Source organism: Xenopus tropicalis, chromosome 4, assembly GCF_000004195.4.
Source record: "Xenopus tropicalis strain Nigerian chromosome 4, UCB_Xtro_10.0, whole genome shotgun sequence".
Lineage (NCBI taxonomy): Eukaryota > Metazoa > Chordata > Amphibia > Anura > Pipidae > Xenopus > Xenopus tropicalis.
The window spans coordinates 93,697,777-93,721,622 of record NC_030680.2 but is presented as its reverse complement, the minus strand read 5'-3'; the positions used below and the strand labels follow the sequence as shown (position 1 = coordinate 93,721,622).

Here is a 23,846-nt window from a genome sequence, read left to right as displayed (position 1 = left end):
AGCATGCAAATGTTACATTATATTTTAATTACATTTTCATTTCTTAGAGTTACTGTTCCTTCAAAAAAAAAAAAAAAAAGAATGAGAGTAAAGATATCGGTTTCACTTTAATTTTACAGCCTCTTTAACTTGATTAAATGAGGACGCACACAGACAGGTCTATTTGCTTGCAGCTGCAAATTTTATGACCAGTATTACCGAAGATCTGATCCCCTCTCACACAGACGGCTCCCACCTTTTGCTTTTCCTCCTGCAATGTTTTCAAAGATGACAGTCATCCACCCCCACCCCAGTAACCCAGCAAACATACGCAATGTAACATTATATTTACTGGTTAAAAAATACTTTCTTACTATCTTTTTTTAACTGCAAAAATATTAGGAAGGAATCTTTTTAATGATCCATTTTCTGTTTTGCTTTGCTTCGGCTTCTGCATAGTTTTATGTTGGCTGCTTATTCTTTCCCTGGCTGGGCCTCTGTATGGACTGCAGTGAAGAATTCCTTGGCCCAGCATGCATGCAGACAAAACAGGAACAAATCAAGGAGGTATTTGCTAACCATTAAGTTTTAGAGAAAAGCAGAAAGTATTGCAGAAATAATAATGCGTCCACAACAGAAAAAATATGTTCTGTATTCTAAAAGTACAAAAATGACTTATTAGCAGAAGGATGCATTTTATAATAACTACATTCCTATGCAAGGAAATGTTGGCAGGTTAATGGAATGCGTACCAGAAAGGATGACAAGTAAAATGGAGCTTCAGCAAAGACCAAAAGAAATTTCAGTTTAATTAATAATACTGAATAAATGTTTAAATGCAGTTGCCTCATTTATATACCTTAAGTATATAAAGAAAGCATCTACAGAGAAGTTGATCTGGAGGAGATTTAAAAAAGAGATACTTGGTCACATCCCCTTACACCCCCAACAATGCTTAGATCCCTATGTCCCCTGCAAACCTACCTGTTCTGTTCACTAGCCCTAAAAGGATAAAGACAATTCAAAATATTTTTAAAATGTGGATGCAGACCATATATGATACAACTGTAACTGTTTTAAAAGAAGAAAACCTACTGTTTAAGGGTCAAGCATGTGTACATTGGATAGGTTTTTATTAATATATTCAAAATCTTATTAGTAAATAAAACATATGCCACAAGATGGCACACTTGTGTTTTTAATATTGTCGAATGTGAACATACTTCTTTGTCCAGAAGTAATACATTAAATTAGGAGTATTTAATTAAAAATCCTACAAAGTTCTGCACTTAGAAGCAATTATTGTAGCCCATTAACATGTATTTATTAGTCCGTCCCTGGTTTACAAGCAGTCTGGGTACCCTTAGGCTAAACTCAATCCCTGATATGTGATAAAAGGCACAACATTTGCCTAGGTTTAGTAACCCAAACAGGAGACCAATAAATGCTTCCTGCTGATTGGTTGCTATAGGTGAGAACAATTTTAGCAAACTTTGTACCTTATACGATAACCCTTATATTAGAGAGGATATTCCCAGGTTTGGTTGGACAGTTTAACATATATATAAATGTGTATGGCCCCACCAGCAATATTCATTTAGCCACCCTTAAATTTGTGTCCTCGCCACAAATCTGGCCCTGATCTTATTGCAACCCCTCTGGCATTTGCCAGAACCCACAGATTGCTGGAAAACCAGTGTTGAGTAAGATGCCCTGGAGAGTCACTATTAGTGGGCTGGTGGGGGGCTGTTTGGGCTTTTGTGTGCTTGAAATGATAGGGCCAATTTTGAATCCCAGTCCAGGCCTGAGACAGGGATATGTGTGCACCTGGGGGCGTACCGAGTAGGCATAAGTAGGAGTTGGGTATTAGCGGCAGAACTGTCTATTTAGAGTTAAGTACTAATTAGTAAAAGATATGTGTCATTTTTATTTGGTTTTAAATCTGCCACACACACAATGAAAGCAACATTCCTGATCCTTTAAAAGTGTCAGAGGATTCAGTCAGATGCACACGAGAAAGGGCAAGAAGATAAAATGTACATAGTGCTCTGTGTCCGTTCTGCACTGTCTGCTTCTATAAATGCATCGAACATGCAGCCAGTGTACCTGTAGAAAAGCAGATGCAGGCTTATAATGGATAAATGTCTGGCCCTCCGAAGCAGCCTAAATGTCGTTTATGATTATTCTGTGGCAGAATTGTGCTTGTAATATAAAAGCTTGGGCTGCCATCTCTTAATCGCTTTCTCTTCCCTAACAGCCACATCTTTGAGAATTAAATCTGACCTTCATTTTAAACAGACCTATTATAACTGTAATTACTGCCAAATCTCAAATCTCTTTATGTGTTTATTGTAGGAAAGTTGGAATGGAAGCTTCTGCATGTTGGGAGATGAGAAGACAGAGACAAGTAAACAAGCACGTACTCCAAGAGCAGCTCCTCTCCTGATATGACACTTCTAATGAAGCTGTTCAACACCACCATCTGGCCTCTGTGGAGCAGAACCTGCTCATATCTCTCTGAACTCAAACAGAACAACCCAAAGAGGCAGTTTCAAGTGGAATAAACATATATTCAGTTAACTCTTTATTGAAGTGTTTCCCGATAGATATGCAGCAGGTATAAATAATGCTAACGCTCAAAATGCTAAAGACTGACTTATCAACCATTTCAGGTTGGTCTATATGTTTTATGCATTGTGATTTATTTTAATATTAGCTGTCAGACTCTTCCATCAAAAGAACAAGAATGATACATTATTAATCCCCATAATACTCCAAGGGTAAATATATTATAGTGATCAGTGCATATAAGATCCTTTCATAACAACAGCCTGTGCACCTTACCCCTCTGTTATTCGCATGGTGCACCTATAGGCTCACAAAATGGAAAGGAAATGTTGTGCCTTTTTATGCATGCAGTGCTAGTACTGTGTGATATACGTGTGGCACACTGCACCTGGCAGATATATGTCTGTAACCCTTTATTTCTATGGCAAATTGGTCAACTGTCAGGAAAATTAACCCTTGCATGTTAAGGTATTTTGTCAAATTTGGTTCATTTTTGATAATACGATCGTCTGTATGTGTCATTTGCAAAAAATAATCAGCACTGTTAGCTCGCCTTACAGTGATGGGGATCTCAGAGTTTTTAAAGGAATATACACAAACACAAATAAATATATAAGCACATCCATCTTAAACCACAGTAACACTCATATTTCTCACTGATTTCCAAACAGTTGTTCATGCAATATAAACATACATAACAAACATGATAACAGTAAACACCAAAATACTAACATGCCTAAAAATGCTCCAGTGATATTAAGCATGTGTGTGCTGAATGTAAGTATTTAACTGTATAGAGATGTGGAACTTCTTGTAATTGGCTGCAGTTCTCAACTTGTTTCCTTATATACTTATCTGTATGTGTTGGCTAAAGTTGCATAGTCATGTATTTTGCCAGCATGGCAAAGTTCCAGGGTCATATATCCCCAAATGTTTGTTGATGGGGCCAAATGATCTGTGTCCAGTGCTAAATGTGTCCTGAACATAAGTTTCCATGCCATCCCTTGACTAATATATTGTTATGGCAGCCTTCAGGCAAGAAACTATTAAGAAACTATTGTATACAAAAATATGACAAAATGTAAATGTACATTTTATAGAATTTTGACACCTGTTTTCAATAGAGCAGTTATAATTTCACTGGGGCCAAAGAAGAAGAAGAAAAGCTGTTTTCCATTGAATGTGGAAAGTGTTGCTGAATTATCCAGGAATTAACATTGATTATTATTTGCCAGTTATTGCTAGCATGTAGGGATGCACTGAACCCTAATTTGCTTTGGGAATTCGGTGAATTTGTGCTTTTTTCAGCAGCATTTGGCTGAATCCAAGTGCCTGAAAGAACCAAATCTGAATCCTTAAAATCATGTGAAAACCAGAACATTGAACATTTTTTGCCACACGCTATGTGCACTTTTCTTGTTAACCCTTACCCTAATTTGCATATGCAAGTTAAGTTTCATTTTGGTTAGGGATTCGACTGCATCCTTCATGAAAGATTCAGGATTTGACTGCAGTGTCAGACTGGGGTGTCTGCTTGAGTGCTCCCACCCCAGCGAAGAAAGCTCCCACCCCAGCAAAGAAAGCCCCGACATCATCACAAATCCCACAGTCACACCCACCATGTACCCCTGTAACTGTTACTCCAGTGCTGTTCAGCTGAATCCCAAAATAATGATTTGGTGCATACTTTTTAGCAAGCCTTTTTTTATTATCAAGCAGCATATATTCCAGCAAAAGTAATTGGATATATACAGCAATTCATACAATAAAAGGATAAGGCAGTCTGACAAATTAGATGCCTAAGATTAGGTAGCTGAGGTCCAGCTGGCAGCTGTAGTTATAGAAGAGCTTTCCATTATAGTATGAGATGATAGAGAGCTAAAAAGACTGAAGGTATGTTTACCAACAGAGGTGCAGGTGTTAAAAGTGCTGATAAGAATGGAAACTGGGAGGGAAATTCAGACAGAAAGAAGCAGTAGATTGAGGTGATTTCAAATCTGAGGTGTGGCAGTTTAAATGATTTCATAGATAACTTGTGATTAGCAAGGGTATAGGAAAATAAGCAGTGAGTGAAGTGGGTTTTTTTTGTTTTTTCTTCAAACATCCAACCAGTAAATGCTACCTGCTGATTTTAGTTACTAGTCCTCAGCTCTTGTACTTTTTTAGTACATTTCCCTCAGTGAGTGCAAAAAAGAGCAATTAAGATAACCTTATCACATCAGATGTCTGTACTAAACCCCATGCTCTTTTTGATGAACAGGAAGAGGAGAGAAACCCACAAATAGGAAGTACAGAGAATCAGAGTGCTGATTATCAGTCATACTACTGGTAAATATCACTGATCTCCACATGCCAGCCCAGCTTCTACTTTTTCTGATGCACCTGGATTTTGATTCTAAGTGGTCAGTTATACACACTAGAAATATGAATTAATATCGACTGAAGCTTTCCAGTACACGAGAGGATAGGGTTAGATTTCTTTACTACAGTGGAAAAATGATTATGAAGAAACTATGTGTAAAGATGATGTAGGTGACAGATAATTTAATACTTACATGGTTGTAAAAGTGAAAATCAATGGAAGAGATGGGTTACAGGCACAGGTTATTAAGTAGCTCATACACAAGACTGTATAAAGGGACAACAGTTTTTAGTGGGATGGCAGAGGATATCTTGGACTAAATAGTACCTTGTTTTGTAGGAGAACAAACATTGGCAACAGAAAGAAAAGCCTCAGGGCTTCTAAGCCAACATACATCAGTGATGAAAATGCACTTTCATGTTGCTAAAACAAAAAGTTCAAATTGTTGTAATCTGTGTGGGAAGCTAAATAGCCTGAGGTTTTGCAGAGCCATAAAATGCAAGTTAAAAAATGAAGAGTTCAAGAGAACAAGAAAAGCTATTTTGGCTATACTTTTATTTAACAAAGGCAATATGTTCAGACCAACCATTTATTGTCAAGGTAACCTGTTATAAGCCAATGGTTATATTGCATATTCTTCAGGAACCTAGTGGATCTCGTTACCTGTTCTCTTGGACAGCCTTAGGACACAATACTAGCACTATCTGTTTATGACCACTAGAGGTACAACTCTGTGGTTGCATGGTTTGCCATGATAGTGGCAAAACAGCTGCTGAGAACTTCTCCCTGGAGGGCTGAGTTATGTCTTTCCTGATTGGCAGGTGGCGCTGTTACAAAATTCATTATATTTGCTGTTTGAAACAAAGAAAACTTTAATGTACATTACAAAAGCACCCTGAACAACTGATTTCTTTAAACAGGGTTGGTAATTTTTATTTTTGTTTATGTCCATACTGAAAATGTCTTCGCTAACGCAAGTACAATTTATGTGTGTGTGCTAATTTTTTTATATACTACTGTATAATAACATGAAAGAAATATGATTGTTTCTGACAAGCAAACAGAGGCAATTTATACCTTTAAATCAGTGTTATAATTAATTAAATAACTACTTAACTTGTTTTGCACCCACACTATAAACTTTGCAATTTGCATTAAGTTTTCAAAAATGTATGACAAACACTAAGCATCTGTAGCTGTGTTTGTGATGCCACCAGACCATTTGTTACTGTGTCACACAGTGTCATCCAATAATAACATCCAAAAATAGTGTTAATAGAGATCCTGATGCATCTGACATAAACCTAAGCTGTATCACAAGGTATACTAAAGCATAGCCATGTCAAAATGGTTGCAGTGTTAATAGGCACATTTGTGGTTATTGCAACTATACAGAAGTGCAAGGAGCTTGTATAAAAGCAAGTCCCTATAAAAGGGTAGTATAACTTTAATGTAACTTTTATTATCATGTAGACAGTAATATTCTGAGACAGTTTTCTATTGGCCTCCATGTTTTATTTTTTTATGGTTTTTCAGTTATTAAAGTGATACTGACACTAAAAAAATGACTCCTCAAAATATGAATGTACATAAAAAGTTGCCTATAGGTCATGTTGATTGATTTTCGCTGAGAGATTTGCATTTGGAAAAAAATTGTTACTTGAAGTTCCTAAAGCTGACTGTTTTGCCAACCTGACTGTCCCTGTCAATTATAGCTTCTAATGCTAACGGCCTCCTGCTGGACAAATATGGCAGCCCCCTTATAGGGGAACATGGGGGATCAGACAGGTAATATAAAAGCATTGGGAAAATACTTTTATGGCAAAAATGAAGGTCATGCAAAGACAATGTTATGATTTCTGGTGTCAGTATCTCTTTAAGCTTTTTGTTTAGCAGCTCTCCATTTGAAAGCTTGAATAAGGCAAAAAGGAAGGCAAATAATTTAAAAAACTATAAAGAATAAATAATAGAGATAGATTGCAAAGTTGCTACTAAAGGGACATTTCATAACAGGGATCCCCGACCTATTTTTACTCGTGAACCACGCGCTGATCCCCAACCCTTTTTTTCTTGTTAGCCACACAAGCATGAAAAATGTTCTTTGGGGATGCCAAATAAGGACTGTGATTGGCTATTTGGTAGCCCCATGTGGACCGCTGACCTGCAGGAGGTTCTGCTTGGAGTAGAAATGCATCTCTGTGCTTCCAAAACTTGCCTTCAAGCCACAAATTTAAAAATGGGCACCTACTTTAAGGCCACTGGGACCAAAATCAAACGGGGTGGTGAGCAACATGTTGGCCCTGAGCCACTGGTTGGAGATCACTGCTCTATAACATTTTAAAAGTTACCTCAAATGTGAACCAACCCTTAAATAAATGGGGTCAAAAAGTACTACCTTTGCATAATTTTTAAAATGACTGCACTTGAAGCTCTGTTCGTAAAATTACTCCAGTGGTTGGTTTTAACATAATAAGCGAACAGTGAGTCTAACTGAGAGAGAAGGATAATAACACCTTTATTCCTGAATTAATTGCTAAAAATTATTATACAAATAATAGCCAATATTAATTGTGTACATGAATAATTTGATAATGCATTGATAAACTGCTAACGTTTACTTTATTAGTGTGATTTATTGATAATTGAGATAAGTTATTCATTACTGCTGTCTTTTGCAAGATATAGAGCAGAAACTGGAGTGGGCCTTAAATAAGAACCAGAAAAATAACATCTTGCAAGAATTAGCTCTTATCAAAATAATGCCGGCTATGTTAATACAAGTAAAGTGCATTCCACATTGTACAAAAATATTCAGTTTTAATTGGTGAAGAGTTATGTTTTAATGAATGTTATTAAATGAGTACTTTAGTTCACCAACTTCCACTTAGCCTGTTACCGTGCTGCACACTCTGTATGTGCTGCAAGTACACTGGGTATACTACTGTATAACTGCACACAGATACCACACAAGAACGGCACAGATGCTAACTACACAAAGTTATTGTGCAGAAAAAGGGTTACTTTATTAAAGTAGTAAGGAATCACTACTCAGTTGGCATCATGGCCACACAAGCATCACTGTGATTGTTTTCCTCAGCTAGCTGCAAAAAAGCCAGAGCTGAGCTGTAATCAGCCAGGTGATACAGGATCTTGCTTTAGGGTCATGCTGGGATGCTGTATCAAGGTCGCTGTTTGCAGTATAGATCAGGAAGCCAATTATTACCTTAGCAAATACATAGACACTTTGTTATTAAGTAAACTGCAGCTTAGCAGTAAATAATAAAACAATAAAATAATTGTGAACTGGGTCCTTTTCATTCTCTCCCTGATGTAATCCTCCTGCACACCCTTGTCTCCCCAGAACATGTTCATGTTCTACCTCCCAATGTTCACTTAGTTGCCTGAAAACATCCTTTATTTTTTCCCACTTTATGGCTTCTTACAGCTGATTGCAAGCTGCTGTTTGAGCATATCTTCCATTTTCCCTGACCTGTAACAGGCAGGCAAAGTCAGCTTTTTGCATTATAAACACTCAGCAGAAGATAAAATTGAGCATTTCCATGTTGTATGTATTCAGTGGGATGTTCCTGTCAGTACAGTCTACATAAGGAAGTCTTTTAAAAGGAGAAATATATGTTCTGAACAAAAACTTTTACACAAGAGAGTATACAGATCAGTATACAAAGTCATTTTACACCATTTGCCTTGAGCCACCATTATGTGATATTATCAGTGTCATTCACTGATCACCTGATAAGCTCTAACTGTAACAGGAAGAAGTGTGGGAGTAAAAGTCACAGCACTATCTATTCATTAGCTGATGTGACATAGCATGTATTTGGGCATTTGGTTTGTCTGTCAGCACAGTGACACATATAAGCCAGAGGGATGGGCTGTAGCACCTAAAATGGCAATTCACCAACATGGCACATACTGCTTGAAAAATATATTTCGCACCCCATGATTACCTTTCCTGTACTGGAGCTGGTCAGAGGGACTGCATAACTAGTGCAATTTCGCTCTCTGCACTATAAGAGCTGAATTTCCGGTTTAATAACCAGAAACTTGTGGGGTGCTGCCACTGCCTGTGATTATAGTGTAATCACTTAGCTGATAACCCGGGTCCTTGCTCCGGTTACCAGAAAACTGCACAGGCCCAGAGAACTTCTGTAGTACAACGGAATGATTTTTTTCTGCTTCTTTGATCTTCAGTGGCCTCGGCCGTTGCATGTGTAGAAGAGTGAGAAAGCCGGCTTTTTTATTAAACATTTCACTCTACTGCAAATGTGTACCTGTCAAGAAGAAGGAAGAAGCAGGAAAAATATTGCAATGTGGTGCTCACTCAGGGGTACCCTAGTTTTCTGCTAACACGGGCACTCCCCTTGGGTATATGGTAAATGATTATAATCACTAGGGGGTGCCTATATAGGCCAAGACTGGCAATCTGTGAGTTCTGACAAATGCCAGTCACTTATTGATTGGGCTGGCCATGGGCTGTTTGGGCCTCTGTGTACTGGAAATGCCAGGGTCTATTTTATATCCCAGTCCAAATATGTTCCTAACATTTGGCAGCCCCTGGTGATTTAATCTCCGAAAAATGCTTTCCCACCAGCAATAATTGCCAGTAGAAAAACATACGACTGTTTTTTTCAAAGTTGCCTCAAGATGAAACTTCGGGGGACTTCAAAAAAAGCCTGCGTATGTCTGCCCACTGGTAAACATTATTGCAGGTGAACTGGTGGAAGAGCATTTTTGTAGTTACATCTACTTTACCTTGTGCAAAAAATGCTTTTGTCTGCCATCCCCCTCACATATATATACTGTATGAAAAAGCAATTCAGTAGATATTTTGCCTGCCTAAGATATTTATTGCCCTCTTTGTATTAGCAACACAGCCAACACATGATCTGGTTGCTATGATCACACTTACCCTGGTTACCTGGCAGGGTGTTAGTGGAATACATAGAGGTGTCCATAGCCTGTAATTAGTCTACATTACAGTAGACTAATAACCCTGGCAAGCTGTAAAACAGGCAAAAACCAACAACCAAATGACATGTTATGCTCTGTGTGGCAATAGATAGATTTATATTTTTGTGTGAGTTTGTATAATAAGGTTTAGCTAGTCAGTCAGCACACGCTGGAAGAGCACAGTGCGAGTGGAATAGAGTGGGAGCGGGCTGCCTGCAGGTTGTGACACGAACAGCTGTACAGACTTCTAGACAAAATCAGGATGTGACATCACTGACAGGAAAAAAGGCAGTTTGTTTAATACAAACTTCCCAAAGCTCCGAGCTCACTGTGCCGTCATGCAATTACACCACAGCCGACAATAACCCGCTCCCGAACCATTGGACCCAGTTGGTTCCACCAGTTCCACACGTTCGGAAGTGCCTGCAGGACGGTGAGTGGGAGACTGGGGCAGTGCAGGGGCACAGCTCCTGTGGCAACAGCTAAATAATCAGCACATGATTTCTGGCCCAAGACCCAGTTCCCACGGTGCGCACCCATGTGGCCCGGAGTTACAAGAGTTAAATAAAGGGGACACGCACCAGATCAATGCGCAGTTATTATAGTGTGTTTGGCTTTAGCGTCTAGGTTACCGCTCAGCGTGAAGGAAGTGAGGTGGCCGTGGCAGGCTAACCCAGGCGCTCGTCTACCTGCTGCTCTACCTGCTCAGATCGCCTTTAAGCTGGCCAGGACTGTATTGTATGTATTGTTATTATTAGAATAGCATCGCAGAGGGCTGTTCGATACATTTTCTCTGCTGGCAGCTGGTACATTTCAGGAGTCAAAGTCATCAAGCAAAAACAACCTGTTTACTATTACTAGGCGCCAAGTTTGTAGGAAACCAGTATTTACAACTTGCATAATTGTATGACTAGGGTGACTTTAAGTAGAGAGTATAAAATATGAAATTCTGCAATGATGAGAAAATTTTGGCCACATGCACTTGGACACGCTCCTAAATACCACACACAATTTACCAAAACAATCACTATATAAAATAGATAATGGATATTTGAACCCAAGACATAACAAGTATAATTACTAAGGAAAATTGACAACCTGCATATTAACCCAAGGTATGCAAGTAAAATTGCTACAAAAATGCATAATCAGCATATTAACCCCAGATGTGCCAGTATAATTACTACAAAAAAATTGATAATCTGAATATTAACCCAACGTGCTTGTATAGTTACAACAGATAATGGAAATCTTTACTTCAGATGAGCCGGTATAATCACTAAATAAAATAGAAAATGGGCATTTTGCCCGCAGATGTACCAGTATAATTACTATGAAAAATGGATAATCTGCATATTAGCCTGAGATACGCCAGTATCATTACTACAGGAAATGCAGAATCAGTATATTAACCCCAGATGTGCCACTATAATTATTACAGGAAATAGTTAACCAGGATATTGAGCATTCCATTAACTGTGGCAAGGAATAATTTCCAACAGGTAGCTGCCTGTCAGGAGTAACATTGCCCAGTAGGGAGGGCAGAGCTGTATTGCCTGTATCCTAATTTCTCTAATAAGCGTGTAAGGGAAAGAAGAGGAATACAGTACAGCTCTACCCTGCTCTGCCCTCCCTACTCGATTCTGTGAGGTATACAGAATTTCAGGGGAGGACACTTGCCCCTATTTGATGTCGTCCACACCTAGGTGGGTATCGGGCTCTCAGGCTAAAATGTAGAATAGGGCACAGATATGGCATTCTTGGTGAGATGTCAGGATGCCTGACCTTGGTAACTGTGTTCAATGGAAGGGAAATGAATGACATGCCAGAGATGCAAGGCAGTTGGCCAACCCATTGCTGTATGAATAATGAAGCTAGTGGCCAAGAAAGAAGTCACGTAATTGGAAAATCAGCTTCATCAGGGGAGTTTAATGTCACAGACCATTATTTCATAGGCCAGCATAACAAATATCAGTTTGGCCAACAGAGGGCACTGTTTCAAACTGGGTTTTTCAGTATTGTTCTCTCATCAGTGCAATCCAGGCTTTGTTTTAAGACAAAGAAAACCCACCATATAAATGCAAGTTGAAATAACAAACAAGCAAAGAAGAAGAAAATAGATAGTAAGAGGGTACCATGGAGCAGATACATTTTATCAAGTAGAATTATCAAGTATACCTTAGGGCAAGGGTTTCTTTCCATCTGCATTTTGTAGGAAAGTGGAGAGAAGAGGATCTAGTCCTATATGCTCCTGTGTCTAAGTGAAGCTACACAGATCACACAAAAATGAGAATGCATGCATTTTTGGGCTTATCTCAGCTGTGTAGCTGCAAACAGGCCGATGCTACAAAATGCAGGTGGAGAGAAGTGGAGAGTGTGCCCTTGTCCTAAGACAACTTTTGGAGATGTGACTGTGGTGGCATCTGCTGTCTCTCTCTCTCTCATCTTAGTTAACTTAACTATAGAATGTTCTGTGCTGTTATTATAGTTTTTGAAATTATTTTTCTTCCTCTTCTATGAAGAAGCCACTCGGATGACTGGTAAATCCAGTTGCTTTAGACTTAATTCTACTACATCTGAAATGCACCGTCAGGTTGCTAGGGTAATTTGGACCCTTAGCTGCTAAAATTAGAGAGCTAAGCAAAAAAAAACACAAAAAAATAAAAAACTAAGAGCATTTGCAAATTACTGTCTACATCATACTAAAAGTTAATTTAAAGGTGATCTACCTCATTAAGCAGATATATATTGTGTTTCTGTGAGTGGACGCAACCAATTAGGTAACCTCTTTCAAAAATTCTTAAGCAGAAAGCATTGTACAAGTATTTGCAACAATTTAAGAAATTTTAAGCACTGATGGGTCATTCAGTGACCCTTGTTTTAATGATAAATACAACTTGGAGGAAAAGGTAGATTTCCTGTTCAGTGGTTAGTCTGAAATGATTGAATTCATACCACTTCATGGTCTGTCATATGACTACAAATGGTTGAAAAAAGCTTTCCTGTTTCTTGTCTCTAAATGTAATATAATTTTTATTAATATGCTTCTAGGTTTCACTTACTTCCTTTATTTGTTTAAAGGTCAAGTGCTTATTCCCATACTGCGTTGTTATTGTTTCATGTGGCATGTAAAAGCTCTGGTCTGCAGTTTTATTTGTGGGTTCCTTTAAGGCCGCAAGAGAGGACATCTGTCACTAACCATTTCTTTATTAGTTGCCCTATTGCCAAAATGCATCTTTTTATAAAACAAAATCACATGCAGGATTCAGTGGCTGCACATTTTTATTTAGATGATGCAATTGTCTTGGCTTTTGCTTAAAATGAAATATGTAAATAAGGGTTCAGATTCAGTTTGTTAAAAGGACACACCGCTCAGATTCAGTTTGTCCAAATCTTTGTATTTGACCAGTCCTAAAGTTAGGGACTTGCTGCTTCGCTAACATTTTTGTCAAGTCACGTCAAGTGCTCTTTCCATTACACAACATATCATTGGGCTGTACACTACAGACATGTTAAAATAGATAGGCATATGTCAGTACTGCTTATAATCAAAAGTTTCAATCTTTTGTTTGGAGAAATGCCCCTAAGCAGTCCCCAGCCCTGAAGTACTTAACCCTCCTGTCACTCAGGCAAGCCAGAAGTTGCCTCAGTATGAGAAGTTCCATTTCTCACATAAAGCTTACATTTGTACTCCAACTTGTGCAAGGCAGCCTTGCAATCGGTTATGCTCATGTTACTTAGCCCACACTGATGGCTTTAATGCCAAATCAGGGATAATATACTGTATAGTTTTTTTAGCTATTGCTGAACTGTAGCTACTAAAATGCCCCAACATAGACTTTATCACAAAACGGCATTAAAATGATGAACAGGAGGTTTGGCGCACTGTTAGCCAAAAGTAAGAAGTGAATATTCAAGGGGTTTGGAATTGGCATGATATTGAACCCTTTGCACTTGAGTTGCAGTTTTACAACAACTAGAAGGTTACAGGCAAGAGATAAATATGTAGGTCCTTTATGATGAAGGTTAAGTAAATTGAACTTCCCTGGCACTGTAAACAGTTGAATGTTAGGTTTGCTGTTGAAGTGATACAAAAGTAACAGAATCCAGAACTAGGAATTCAGTACATAACCCCCAAAGTATCTAATTTAGCAGTGTATTCATTTCATGTTCTTTTTTTTTTTATGGAATTTACCTGTATCTGCATGATGTATGTACATATCTTTTCCACTCCATTCACATGTATTGATTAGCGCTGATTGATAATGGTATGCACAGTCTAAAAACCAGCAAGAAATGTCAAATCCAATAAATATATAAAATGTATTGGGCAATCTAACAGTACCATAATGCCCATGCCTTCATAAAAAGCTGGGCTATATTTATAAAACAAACTGCAGCTATTTTGGGGCAAAGTGACCTATCCATATTTATAAAACAATATTGCTTTGGCTGCTGTGCAGTGTTTTCAAAGTATAAATCAAATCCAATCACTTTGTTGCAGAACAGCAGCTCCTGCAGTATAATACCTATTCAGCTCTTGTTTCTCTATCTACTGTGCCCAGCAGGCAAGTTTTAAGTCAGTATTGATGCAGTGATTACCATGAATAGCTGGAAATTTATTACTAAAAGGGTGTAGCTTTGTTATAGGCACTGTGTGTTGCTGCATATAGAGCAGAGTACATGTAGCCTTTGAGGTGTCTTAAAGGAAAATTAAGCTTAAATAAATAAGTAGGCTAGAAATGTTGTACATTATGTTTTGGGTTTCTGTACTATCCATTACCCCAGCCCTTTAGCATGGAAGATCTGTGCCTCCAAAGCTCCTCATCTTCTTTTCTGCTGATTCACTTCACATGCTCTGTGCTGCTTTCACATACTGAGCTAAGGGACCCACTTACAATATACTATATATAGAGAATATCAATGTCACAATATAAGTCTGATTAGTAATTAATACAGATAATTACTACATGGCAGCTCAGAAACCAGTGCAGTTAGCATCAAAATTTAATAATCAGCCATGTAGCATCAGCTTATATGTAAGGCAAACCTCATTTTCACTTTGATAGTTTTTGACGACCTCTAAGCTCAGCTTCTCAACAGCTGCTAAAAGATGCTCACTAAGCATGTAAGATGGTGACCTCCTGTGGCATGCTTGAAGTCCTAGACCATGGCTACTATTGAGATGCTGAAACTTTAGGCTGGTGCAGTAAGTTCAGTATATAACATATGGAATTTTTACCCCTATTCATTTTAAGGGTTATTTCCCCTTTAAGGTTTTTTTTCTGTATATTTTTAAAGTCTTTCAGTGTGTTGATATTTTGGGTACAATGAACAGTTGTGTTGGTGCAATAGGATACCCTTGTGCTATAGATACTTCCTTATACAGGTATGGAATACCCATTCTGAAAGCTCTGAATTATGTGTAGGCCATCCCCCAAACAGTTCATTTTAAGCAAATAATTCTAATTTTTAACTTTTCCTCAGTAATAATAAAGCAGTACCTTGCACTTCAGGGTAACTTAACTGCATAAATCAATGTTCAATCCTACTGGGTTTGTTAAATGTTTAAATTATTTTTAGCAGAGCTAAGGTATGGTGATCCAAATTACAGAGGTTCCCATATCTGGTAAACCCAAAGCTTCCAAGCATTCTAGATAGTAGATGCTATTCCTGTAATTCTTGTCCAGCATTAGGTCCAAGTCTGCAATCCTTTTATCTTATAGCAAAGGAAAGAAATATGTCATGCTGAGTAGATTTGTAAATGATGTAGCTTCATATATATGTGAGTGAGATACCAACAACCCATGAATCCAAGAAGGCTTATTTTTTACACTGAAAAAGTGAAACACTGGTACCCAGGAAGTGTGGGGGGGTGGAACGACACATGGGGTACATTCCACCCCCTGACCATTTGTATGACTGATTTATATAATAATATATTTCAGCCCCCCAAACATGTTATCTATTTTTTGCACTGTACTGCTATAAAGTCGGAAGCAGAAGAGAAGAGCCCTCTAGTTGATAACAGGGTGGCATATGGCACTGTTTATAATTCTAATGCTGGCAGAGCTTTAATCTACATAAATATTCATTTAGGGAGAGTCCCTTTGCAATAAGCACTAAAATATGTTTGGTTTCAATTCTGCAGATTGTTTATTCTAAGGCTGTTTAACCTTTAGCATAACTGCAAAGGAGTTTCTAAGAACAGATTGCTTTTGGTGCCTGAAATAATGATGGCTGTCCGATGGGTCTTAGTGCATGACACCTAATCAAAAATTTTCTTGATATTTTTACTTTCTATTACTTCTCTTTCTATTTTAGCTCTCTCCTATTCATATGTCAGTTTCTTATTTAAACCTAGGTTGCTAGGGTTAAACTGTAGAGAAAAAAGGTAAATAATTCAAAAAACACAAAACAAGAAAAGGAAGCCCAAATGCCTCAGAATGTCACTTTCTACATCATACTAAGAGAGAACGTAAAGGTAAACTACCCCTTGAAGCATGTTTAATTTTTTAAATAATGGTAGGCACTCAGCATTAACAGGCTTAGCAAATTATATGCTCCTTACTTAACTCCCTCCCTAGTTAAAAAACTACAAATAATAAAAAATGAAGACCAATTGCAAATTGCTCAGAATATTACTCTACATCATGCTAAAAGTTAACTCCCAGGTGAACAACCCCTTTAAAGTTTCGTTTTCACCCTCTCTTGTCTCCTTGGAGCAGCTCTGGTTGGGAAGGTCACCGACCTGTTCTAATTTCATACATTAGTTGATACATTTCTTATCTTTAGCATAACTCCTGAGTTTCATTAAAGGCAGCTGTTATAATTAATACAATAATTACTAACATACATAGATGGTGCTGGGAAATGTATCAACTAATGTAGCAAATGTCACAAATTCCTGGATTACTTAACTGCCAGACTAAAACGCCAGAGAAAGGAACATTTAAATTTCAACAAAAATGGTGAAAAATAAAAAATGGAAAGCAAATTAAAAAAAAAAAAGTCTTTATTTTTGGTGTTACTACTTGAACGGGAAAAATAATGTTTGTAAGGTGAAAACCTGCTCCTGTTGCTAGGGTGTTGATCTGAAACTATTTCGGTAATCAGAGTACCGTATATACTCGAGTATAAGCCGATCCAAATATAAGCCGAGGTACCTTATTTTACCTAAGAAAACTGGAAAAACTTATTGACTCGAGTATAAGCCTAGGCTGGGAAATGCAGCAGCTACTGCTATGTTTTAACAATCAAAATAAATACCAATAAAATTACATTAATTGAGGCATCAGTGGGGTATATGTTTTTCAAAATTTATTTCAAAGAAAAACAGTAAACTAGCTCTGTAAGCGGAGAAGAGGGTCAACAAAAACAATATGAGTACTACCCCACGCTCATTGCACATTGGCAAACTGGCAGCAGACCCAGTCCCGGAGGAGATGTAAGGGGAAATAAGTATTGCTAGTGGGAGCCTAGGCCAGGGCACTGGAGGGTCTGGTTGCAGGTGGCCTAATTTGCACATAAAGAAGAGAGGGTGCTAGTCTAGAGGGACCCATGGCACCCAACTCGAGTATAAGCCGAGGGTGACTTTTTCAGCACATTTTGGGTGCTGAAAAACTAGGCTTATACTCGAGTATATACATATATTTAAAAAGTAAAAAGGCCTGATGAATTGGAATTCTTTGTTGAATAATAATAATGGGAAACAGCTGAATATGGATACAGTCATACATGCCCAAATGCCAGAATGAATGTTTGTTAAAGCAAGTGTGGAAATGCAAACACAGTGTTGTAAGGAGTGCTGATGTGTCTGTTTAATCCTTGGCACTTAAATATGCTTTATAATAATATTATTTAATAATTATTAAAAAATAAATTTCCTTTGTGCCACAATTCATTTACACTGTCCTATTGGGCACTGTATCTTTTGGGCAGTTCCCACACCATGATACAAACAATGGGCAGAGAGTGAATATGCTGGAGGATTTCCTGTGCTGGATCTGAAACTTTAGTGCCTTGCAAGGTGAAGGGGAAGGATGTGATCACAAAGGCTTCCAAGCTGATCAGGAAAGGGTATGGCTGCAGAACAGCAGGTTCACAGAACATCATGTGGGGAACAGCAGGACATTATTTGGGTCTCTTTGAGGCTTGGTTTACTAACCTGGGTCACAGAAGCTACAGGGATAGAAAGAATAATAAATGTTTCTTATATCAATGTTACTTAACTGCATAGATGCATTACCATTTTAGCTGTATATTTCTGTATTGCTGTATACAGCCTGTATTTGGCAGACTAACTAAAATGGAGTTCAAAGGGCTGCACCTTGCATTGAATGTTGAGCTGCTTGAAGTTGCATTAAAAATGAGAGGTGGGCAGAACATGGACTTCCTATGGAATGCCCTAATTCCCTTTTTCAAGGTAATACTTTTGTATAATACCAAAGTGGGTAGTTTCAGTCCAACAACAGCTTGAGGGTTGCAAGCTGGACAACCTGGATGGATGGATGTATTACAACTATCTAACAATTGTTTTTTATTCTCCAAGGAGCCATGTGGTGCTGGGGCTTTGGGTAAATGCCTCTCTGTCTCTATACCTTATCAGGCTTAGAGGAATACAAGATTTATATTGAGAGCAATGAGTAATAAATAGAATAAATAGAATATTATAATCAAAACTATTTACTTTATATTGTATATGTTTGCCAAAAAAAAGAGCTTATTCCATCTCTCTATTATGCTGTTTTAGGTGCGAGAGTGCAATGATGCTTTAATAAAATGCTGCAAGTCTACATTATTATTATTATTATTATTATTATTAATAAACATACATATGTATATAATGTAAAAAAAAATCCAGTATGATCATGGTATGAGCAAATTGTTTTATAAATAATATATGAAGAGGTTGGACTGTATTGCTGATTAGAGGCCTGTGTCTGACACTGCAGTCTGTAAATCCCATTGATGTTCTTGCTGTAGGAATACCTATCTAAGAAATCTGTTGAGACAGTCGCATTCCAGTAGCAGCCTTACTTTAATGCTAGATGTCCTATTGCTGTTTAGCTCTACACACACAAAATATCAAAAGGTGGTACTGTTTGTTAATTGTAGAATGGTGTTGTGAATCTTAAGGACTGTGTTGCACAGAATTTAGAGACACTGCCCTTGTGACTGAATGCATTTCCCAGTTGTAACAAAATCATTCATTGTGGTCAGTGAGAGGAGGCTTAGCTGCAGGGGCTGGTTATCTGGTTAGAGCACGGGCACCCTGAAAGAGTATTGTGCTGCAAGAAAGTGATATGAACTGTACACTCACTTCCTCCTTGTATAGAGCAAAAATCCCCAGCAGCCACAAAAATGGACCTACAACCTCATCCTGAATAGGAACATGACAATGAAATCCCCCTTTTTTTTAAAAGGAACCCCCCTTACAGTTGTAATCATTCAATTTTAGTATTGGTCTTCCAATGTTTAAAATAGTCACTGAGAGCTCAATGCATAGAGGGTATAAGAATGGCCAGGGTAGAGTAGGCAGGCATATAAATGCAGGGTTAGTAGCCTGATCACCAAAATGGAAGAATAGAATTTAAGTCCACCTTTTTGAATTTGCTGTTATTAACACAAGCAAAATGGAGTTTACAAAGCTAAAAACATGCGTTGACCTCATGTCATAAACTGGTCTGACAGATTACTGCAAATCATACAAAAACACTACATTTATAAAAATTTGAGACTCTGTGGATATTACTTTTTATAACAGTTTTTCTCAGTTAGTTGTACTTACTATTATACATATATATATATATATATATATATATATATATATATATATATATATATATATAACAAAAAAAGGGAAAGTTGTGCTCAACCACTAAATTTTAAACCATTAGGCGGGGGTGCAATGAGGTTGTGACCACGAAATACATAGAAACAACAACAAGAGATCCTCTTGTTGTTGTTTCTATATATATATATATATATATATATATATATATATATATATATATATATAATTTACTCTACCTTTGTGAATAACCCCTATTATATTTTTGCAGAAAAGCTAAGCAAATTTGTTGTCCGCTAAAACCCTGCTTTGTTTTTTTATAGGATGTTAAGCTGTTCATGATACTTAAGGTGAATTTATCCCTTACCAGTTACATTTCTTACATAACTTCCCTTACAATTGCATTTGGTTTATGCAGATATAGGTCTATGTACATGCAAAGGTCTAATATCCTATTCTGTTTGTTTTCACCCTGTACAGAATCAAATATGTACATTGTTAGGGACCTTGTTATGTGTTGGCATCTTTATTATTGTTTGTTCTAAAATACGCAATAATGAATACATGGAAATGAAGCAAAATGTATGGTCAAAATTCTAAAAATGGGTATTGCTCAATAACCAGGGCACCATATGGGATACATTGGACCTACCAATGCATTGGATAGAAGAAGCACTGGTTATCTTTGTACTTCATTTAGACTGTAAACCTGACCTAGAACCTTTTCTGTTTTTGTTTTTTTGTATAGGTTAATTCTTTGAGAGTGATTCTTCATATCAGCTTCTGGAGTCTGCTCTTTATGCAGTGCTCTCTAAACCGTGATGGCTCTATGCCTTAACCAAGTGTTCAATAAAGACAAAACGTTTCGTCCCAGGAAGAAGTTTGAACCAGGAACCCAACGCTTTGAGCTCTACAAGAAGGCCCAAGCCTCCCTGAAATCTGGACTTGACCTTAAGACTGTGGTCCAGTTACCTCCAGGAGAAAATATAAATGACTGGATAGCTGTGCATGTGGTGGACTTTTTCAATAGGATTAACTTGATTTATGGCACCATGTCTGAGTTTTGCACAGAGAGGAGCTGCCCTATTATGTGTGGTGGTCTAAAGTATGAATACAGGTGGCAGGATGATAACAAGTACAAGCGGCCTACTAAGGTCTCTGCTCCACTCTATATGAACATGCTAATGGAATGGATTGAAACATTAATAAATAATGAGGATATCTTCCCAACCAGAATGGGTAAGTGACTGACCTATTTATACCTAAGGTGGGCTGAAGAAATTATAATTGACGATAAAAAAAGAAGTATGTATTTTTTTCAGACCTTGATATCTTTGACAGCTTCTGTCTTCATTCAACGTTTAGTTTTAGTTGAATATCACTTCTTCTCCAGCTCTTGCGTCCTTTGAAAGGATGAAGATATTTATAGGGCCACTGTGAAGACATATTCTTTTCTGCAAAAGAGAATTTCAGGCCACATATTTGCTATCTGTTGCTAGGGAAATGACTTCATTCTGGCACTGTCCTTGCTTCTTTAAACTGAAAGAAGAAAAATCTCCAGAAGTATTTATTTATTGATGTGCATGCCATAAAAGCTGATCCTTTGCCTTATGTGATGCCTGGAAAAATGAAAGCAATGTTCATTGTTTTTGCTTAGAGTGCTTTTGTTGCCCACAGAGCACAAAATAAAATTGTACAGCATTGCATGGTGGGGCCTTTCTGCTGTGAAGGGTTTAAAGGCGAACAGCAGATTTATCAGCTCTGTCTTTCTGGAATTAGAACTGATCTCTACAAAAGCTACTTACGCCTTGTGATTAACAAAATATAGCAGCAGGCTTTCTTCTATTGACTGATATTCAGAATAAAACATAAAGGAAAGTTAGCCTTGTATAAATGAACAAGCTGTGACATTCAATATTTACTTAAAGTACTCTTTACAATAAATATAATTTTCATTTTTGTGCACAATAAATTAGGGTCGCCGTTCATTATAGGAAGTTTGTGATTTTGTGTTATAAGTTGACCATTTGAAGCGAGACATATCATATAAAAATTAAGAATGTACCAGTGAATTATACTTCTCTAAATATAGAAGGATTGTGCTTAAAAAAGTTGTGTTTCGGACTGATTTATTGAGAAATTTCCCCAAAACCCCACTAGTCCCGCCCATCTGTTCCACTTTCTGCTGGCTGGATTTGTTGGATGTGCAGGGGAGCCGGTGGCTCTCAGTACATAGCACTGTAGGATAGGAACCAATTAGCAGCTAGGCTGACCTGATAGGGAACTGAAGCCTGTCTTTGCTTGTGTGAGTGCAAGGCTGTGATTGGCTGTCCCCCTCTTGCTGTGCTTCTGGCAGGGACTGTTAGGACACGCCTACCCTTTATTTGAAACAAGGACAGATAACTGATAGGATCTATAGGGAGCTCCAATAAAGGGGCCATTTTTACAGATTTCTGTTACATTATTGAGGTATCACAGGAAAAATGCTGATATCCTAAACCAGTGCTGTCCAAGTGGCAGCCTGCAGGCCATTTACATTGTGCGGCTCACGCCTTGCGGTTTTCTCTCCCATTGTGCAGACCCTCCCTGCCCTGCTGCTGATGTAGGAAAGTGCTGAAAGTCTCTTTGCCTTTGAGACAAGGTTATTTATGATGTATTTTCACCAGTGGCACACTGATCTCTTTAAAAGTTCTTCTTGCATTTCTCCTTGCATCTGGTAAAAACTTTCTGTGTAATCACTTCTGTGAAAATGTCTCTTGTGCTCCACTGATTACATCTGATATAAGATTACTATTTATTTTGGGGTCACTGGTGGAAGTTACTTTGCCATTTAATTCTGGATGTTACTTTAGAATTTTATTTTGGGTGATCAGTGCCATTAGATGCTGAACGTTACCGTGCCTTGTAACGTTGGGTGGTCAGTGCAAATGATGCTGAAAGTTACTGTGCCATTTAATGTTGAGCAGCCAGTCTATTGCACTTTGGGCTTAAAGGTGGATGTGATAATATGGGCATGGCTTAGAGTGCCTGTCATTTAAAAACTGGGCATGGTTAAGACTACCTTCCATTATAACATAAACATTCCCTTTGGTCTGGCATCTTATTAGCTGTGGCAAAAAACCCAATGTAGGAAATAACCTTTCATTCACTAGACTCAAATGTATCTCCAGGTCTTGGGTGTTGTAATGATACAACCCAAATATGGCTGTAAATAATAATAATAATAAATAAATAATAATAATAATAATGCTTTAATAGTTGCAAAGGTTTTAATGATATTAGAGTATTAAATTCATGGTGATGGTTAAAAAAGAGGAATATTTAGAAAAGCTGACACTCTCAACCTGAATAATCAAAGATGACCAACTGTGGCATCCCTTTATTTGGCTCTTGGTGTATGCTGAGAGTTGTTGTACAGCATCTGGAGGGGTTAAGATGGCATATCTCTGCTATAAATCTGTGTAATAACGGTCAGTCGCTGCACTTTAACTTTTAAATATATACTGCATATGTGTTGAGATAGCCCTAAGAAATGTCTGAAGAGCCTTGGTTGTGAGAGAATAATGTAATAATCTGTAGTTTTATAGAGATATGTGGCTGAAGGTTACTACCTCCTGTGTCCTGTGGTTTTCTGTAGGTTTCCATGACAACCTGATGTGCTTTACAGGTGTTGGCAATGGCACAGTGGCAGGTAGAGAGATGTTATAATGTAGGCTGCTGTGGCAATGTGATATATTAATTTAAACAGTTGTTGCCAGTCTCTGTTTTAATGGATTCATCTACCTGCTTTTCCCAGGATTGAGGATAAGACCATTACATTGTTAAAGTAAAGGATGCTATGTGAATGATTACAAATTGTATTAGTTTAAAAGGTAAAACTAAAGGTAAAATGATTGACAGGTGTACTGAGCATATTATAAGGGCTGGTCAGCTAAGCTGGGCAAAAACACCCTTGTCACCTCTTTATTTTCTTTCTTACTGGGGTAATACTACAGGATGTGCAGAGGTTATAAAGTGCAGTCTTGTCATTACAAGCCCCATTGAGAAGAATGCGTTAAGTTAACTCCTGCACTGACGCGGTGGAATGCATAGAATAGCTGCCACACAGGGTAGCTTTGCATCAAGCAAAAATGTCCATGTGTAAGAGCTCTAAACCTACAATCTTTGGAGCAA

At 37.8% G+C, this 23,846-nt stretch overlaps 1 protein-coding gene across 2 annotated transcripts in view; it reads left to right on the top strand.

Annotated features, from left to right (window-relative positions):
- The first annotated feature begins 10,059 nt into the window (after positions 1–10,059).
- The window catches only part of mob3c (MOB kinase activator 3C), a 36,784-nt gene continuing 22,997 nt past the window's right edge, over positions 10,060–23,846 (top strand). Inside the window, exons 1-2 of one of the 2 annotated variants that reach the window (XM_002931406.5) lie at positions 10,060–10,313; positions 20,422–20,912. In XM_002931406.5, the coding sequence (XP_002931452.1) occupies positions 20,495–20,912 (418 nt within the window). In that variant the 5' untranslated portion in view covers positions 10,060–10,313; positions 20,422–20,494. Of the gene's footprint in view, positions 10,314–10,507; positions 10,619–20,421; positions 20,913–23,846 lie in introns of those variants that run through there. The other variant, XM_004913986.4, reaches the window with a different exon arrangement.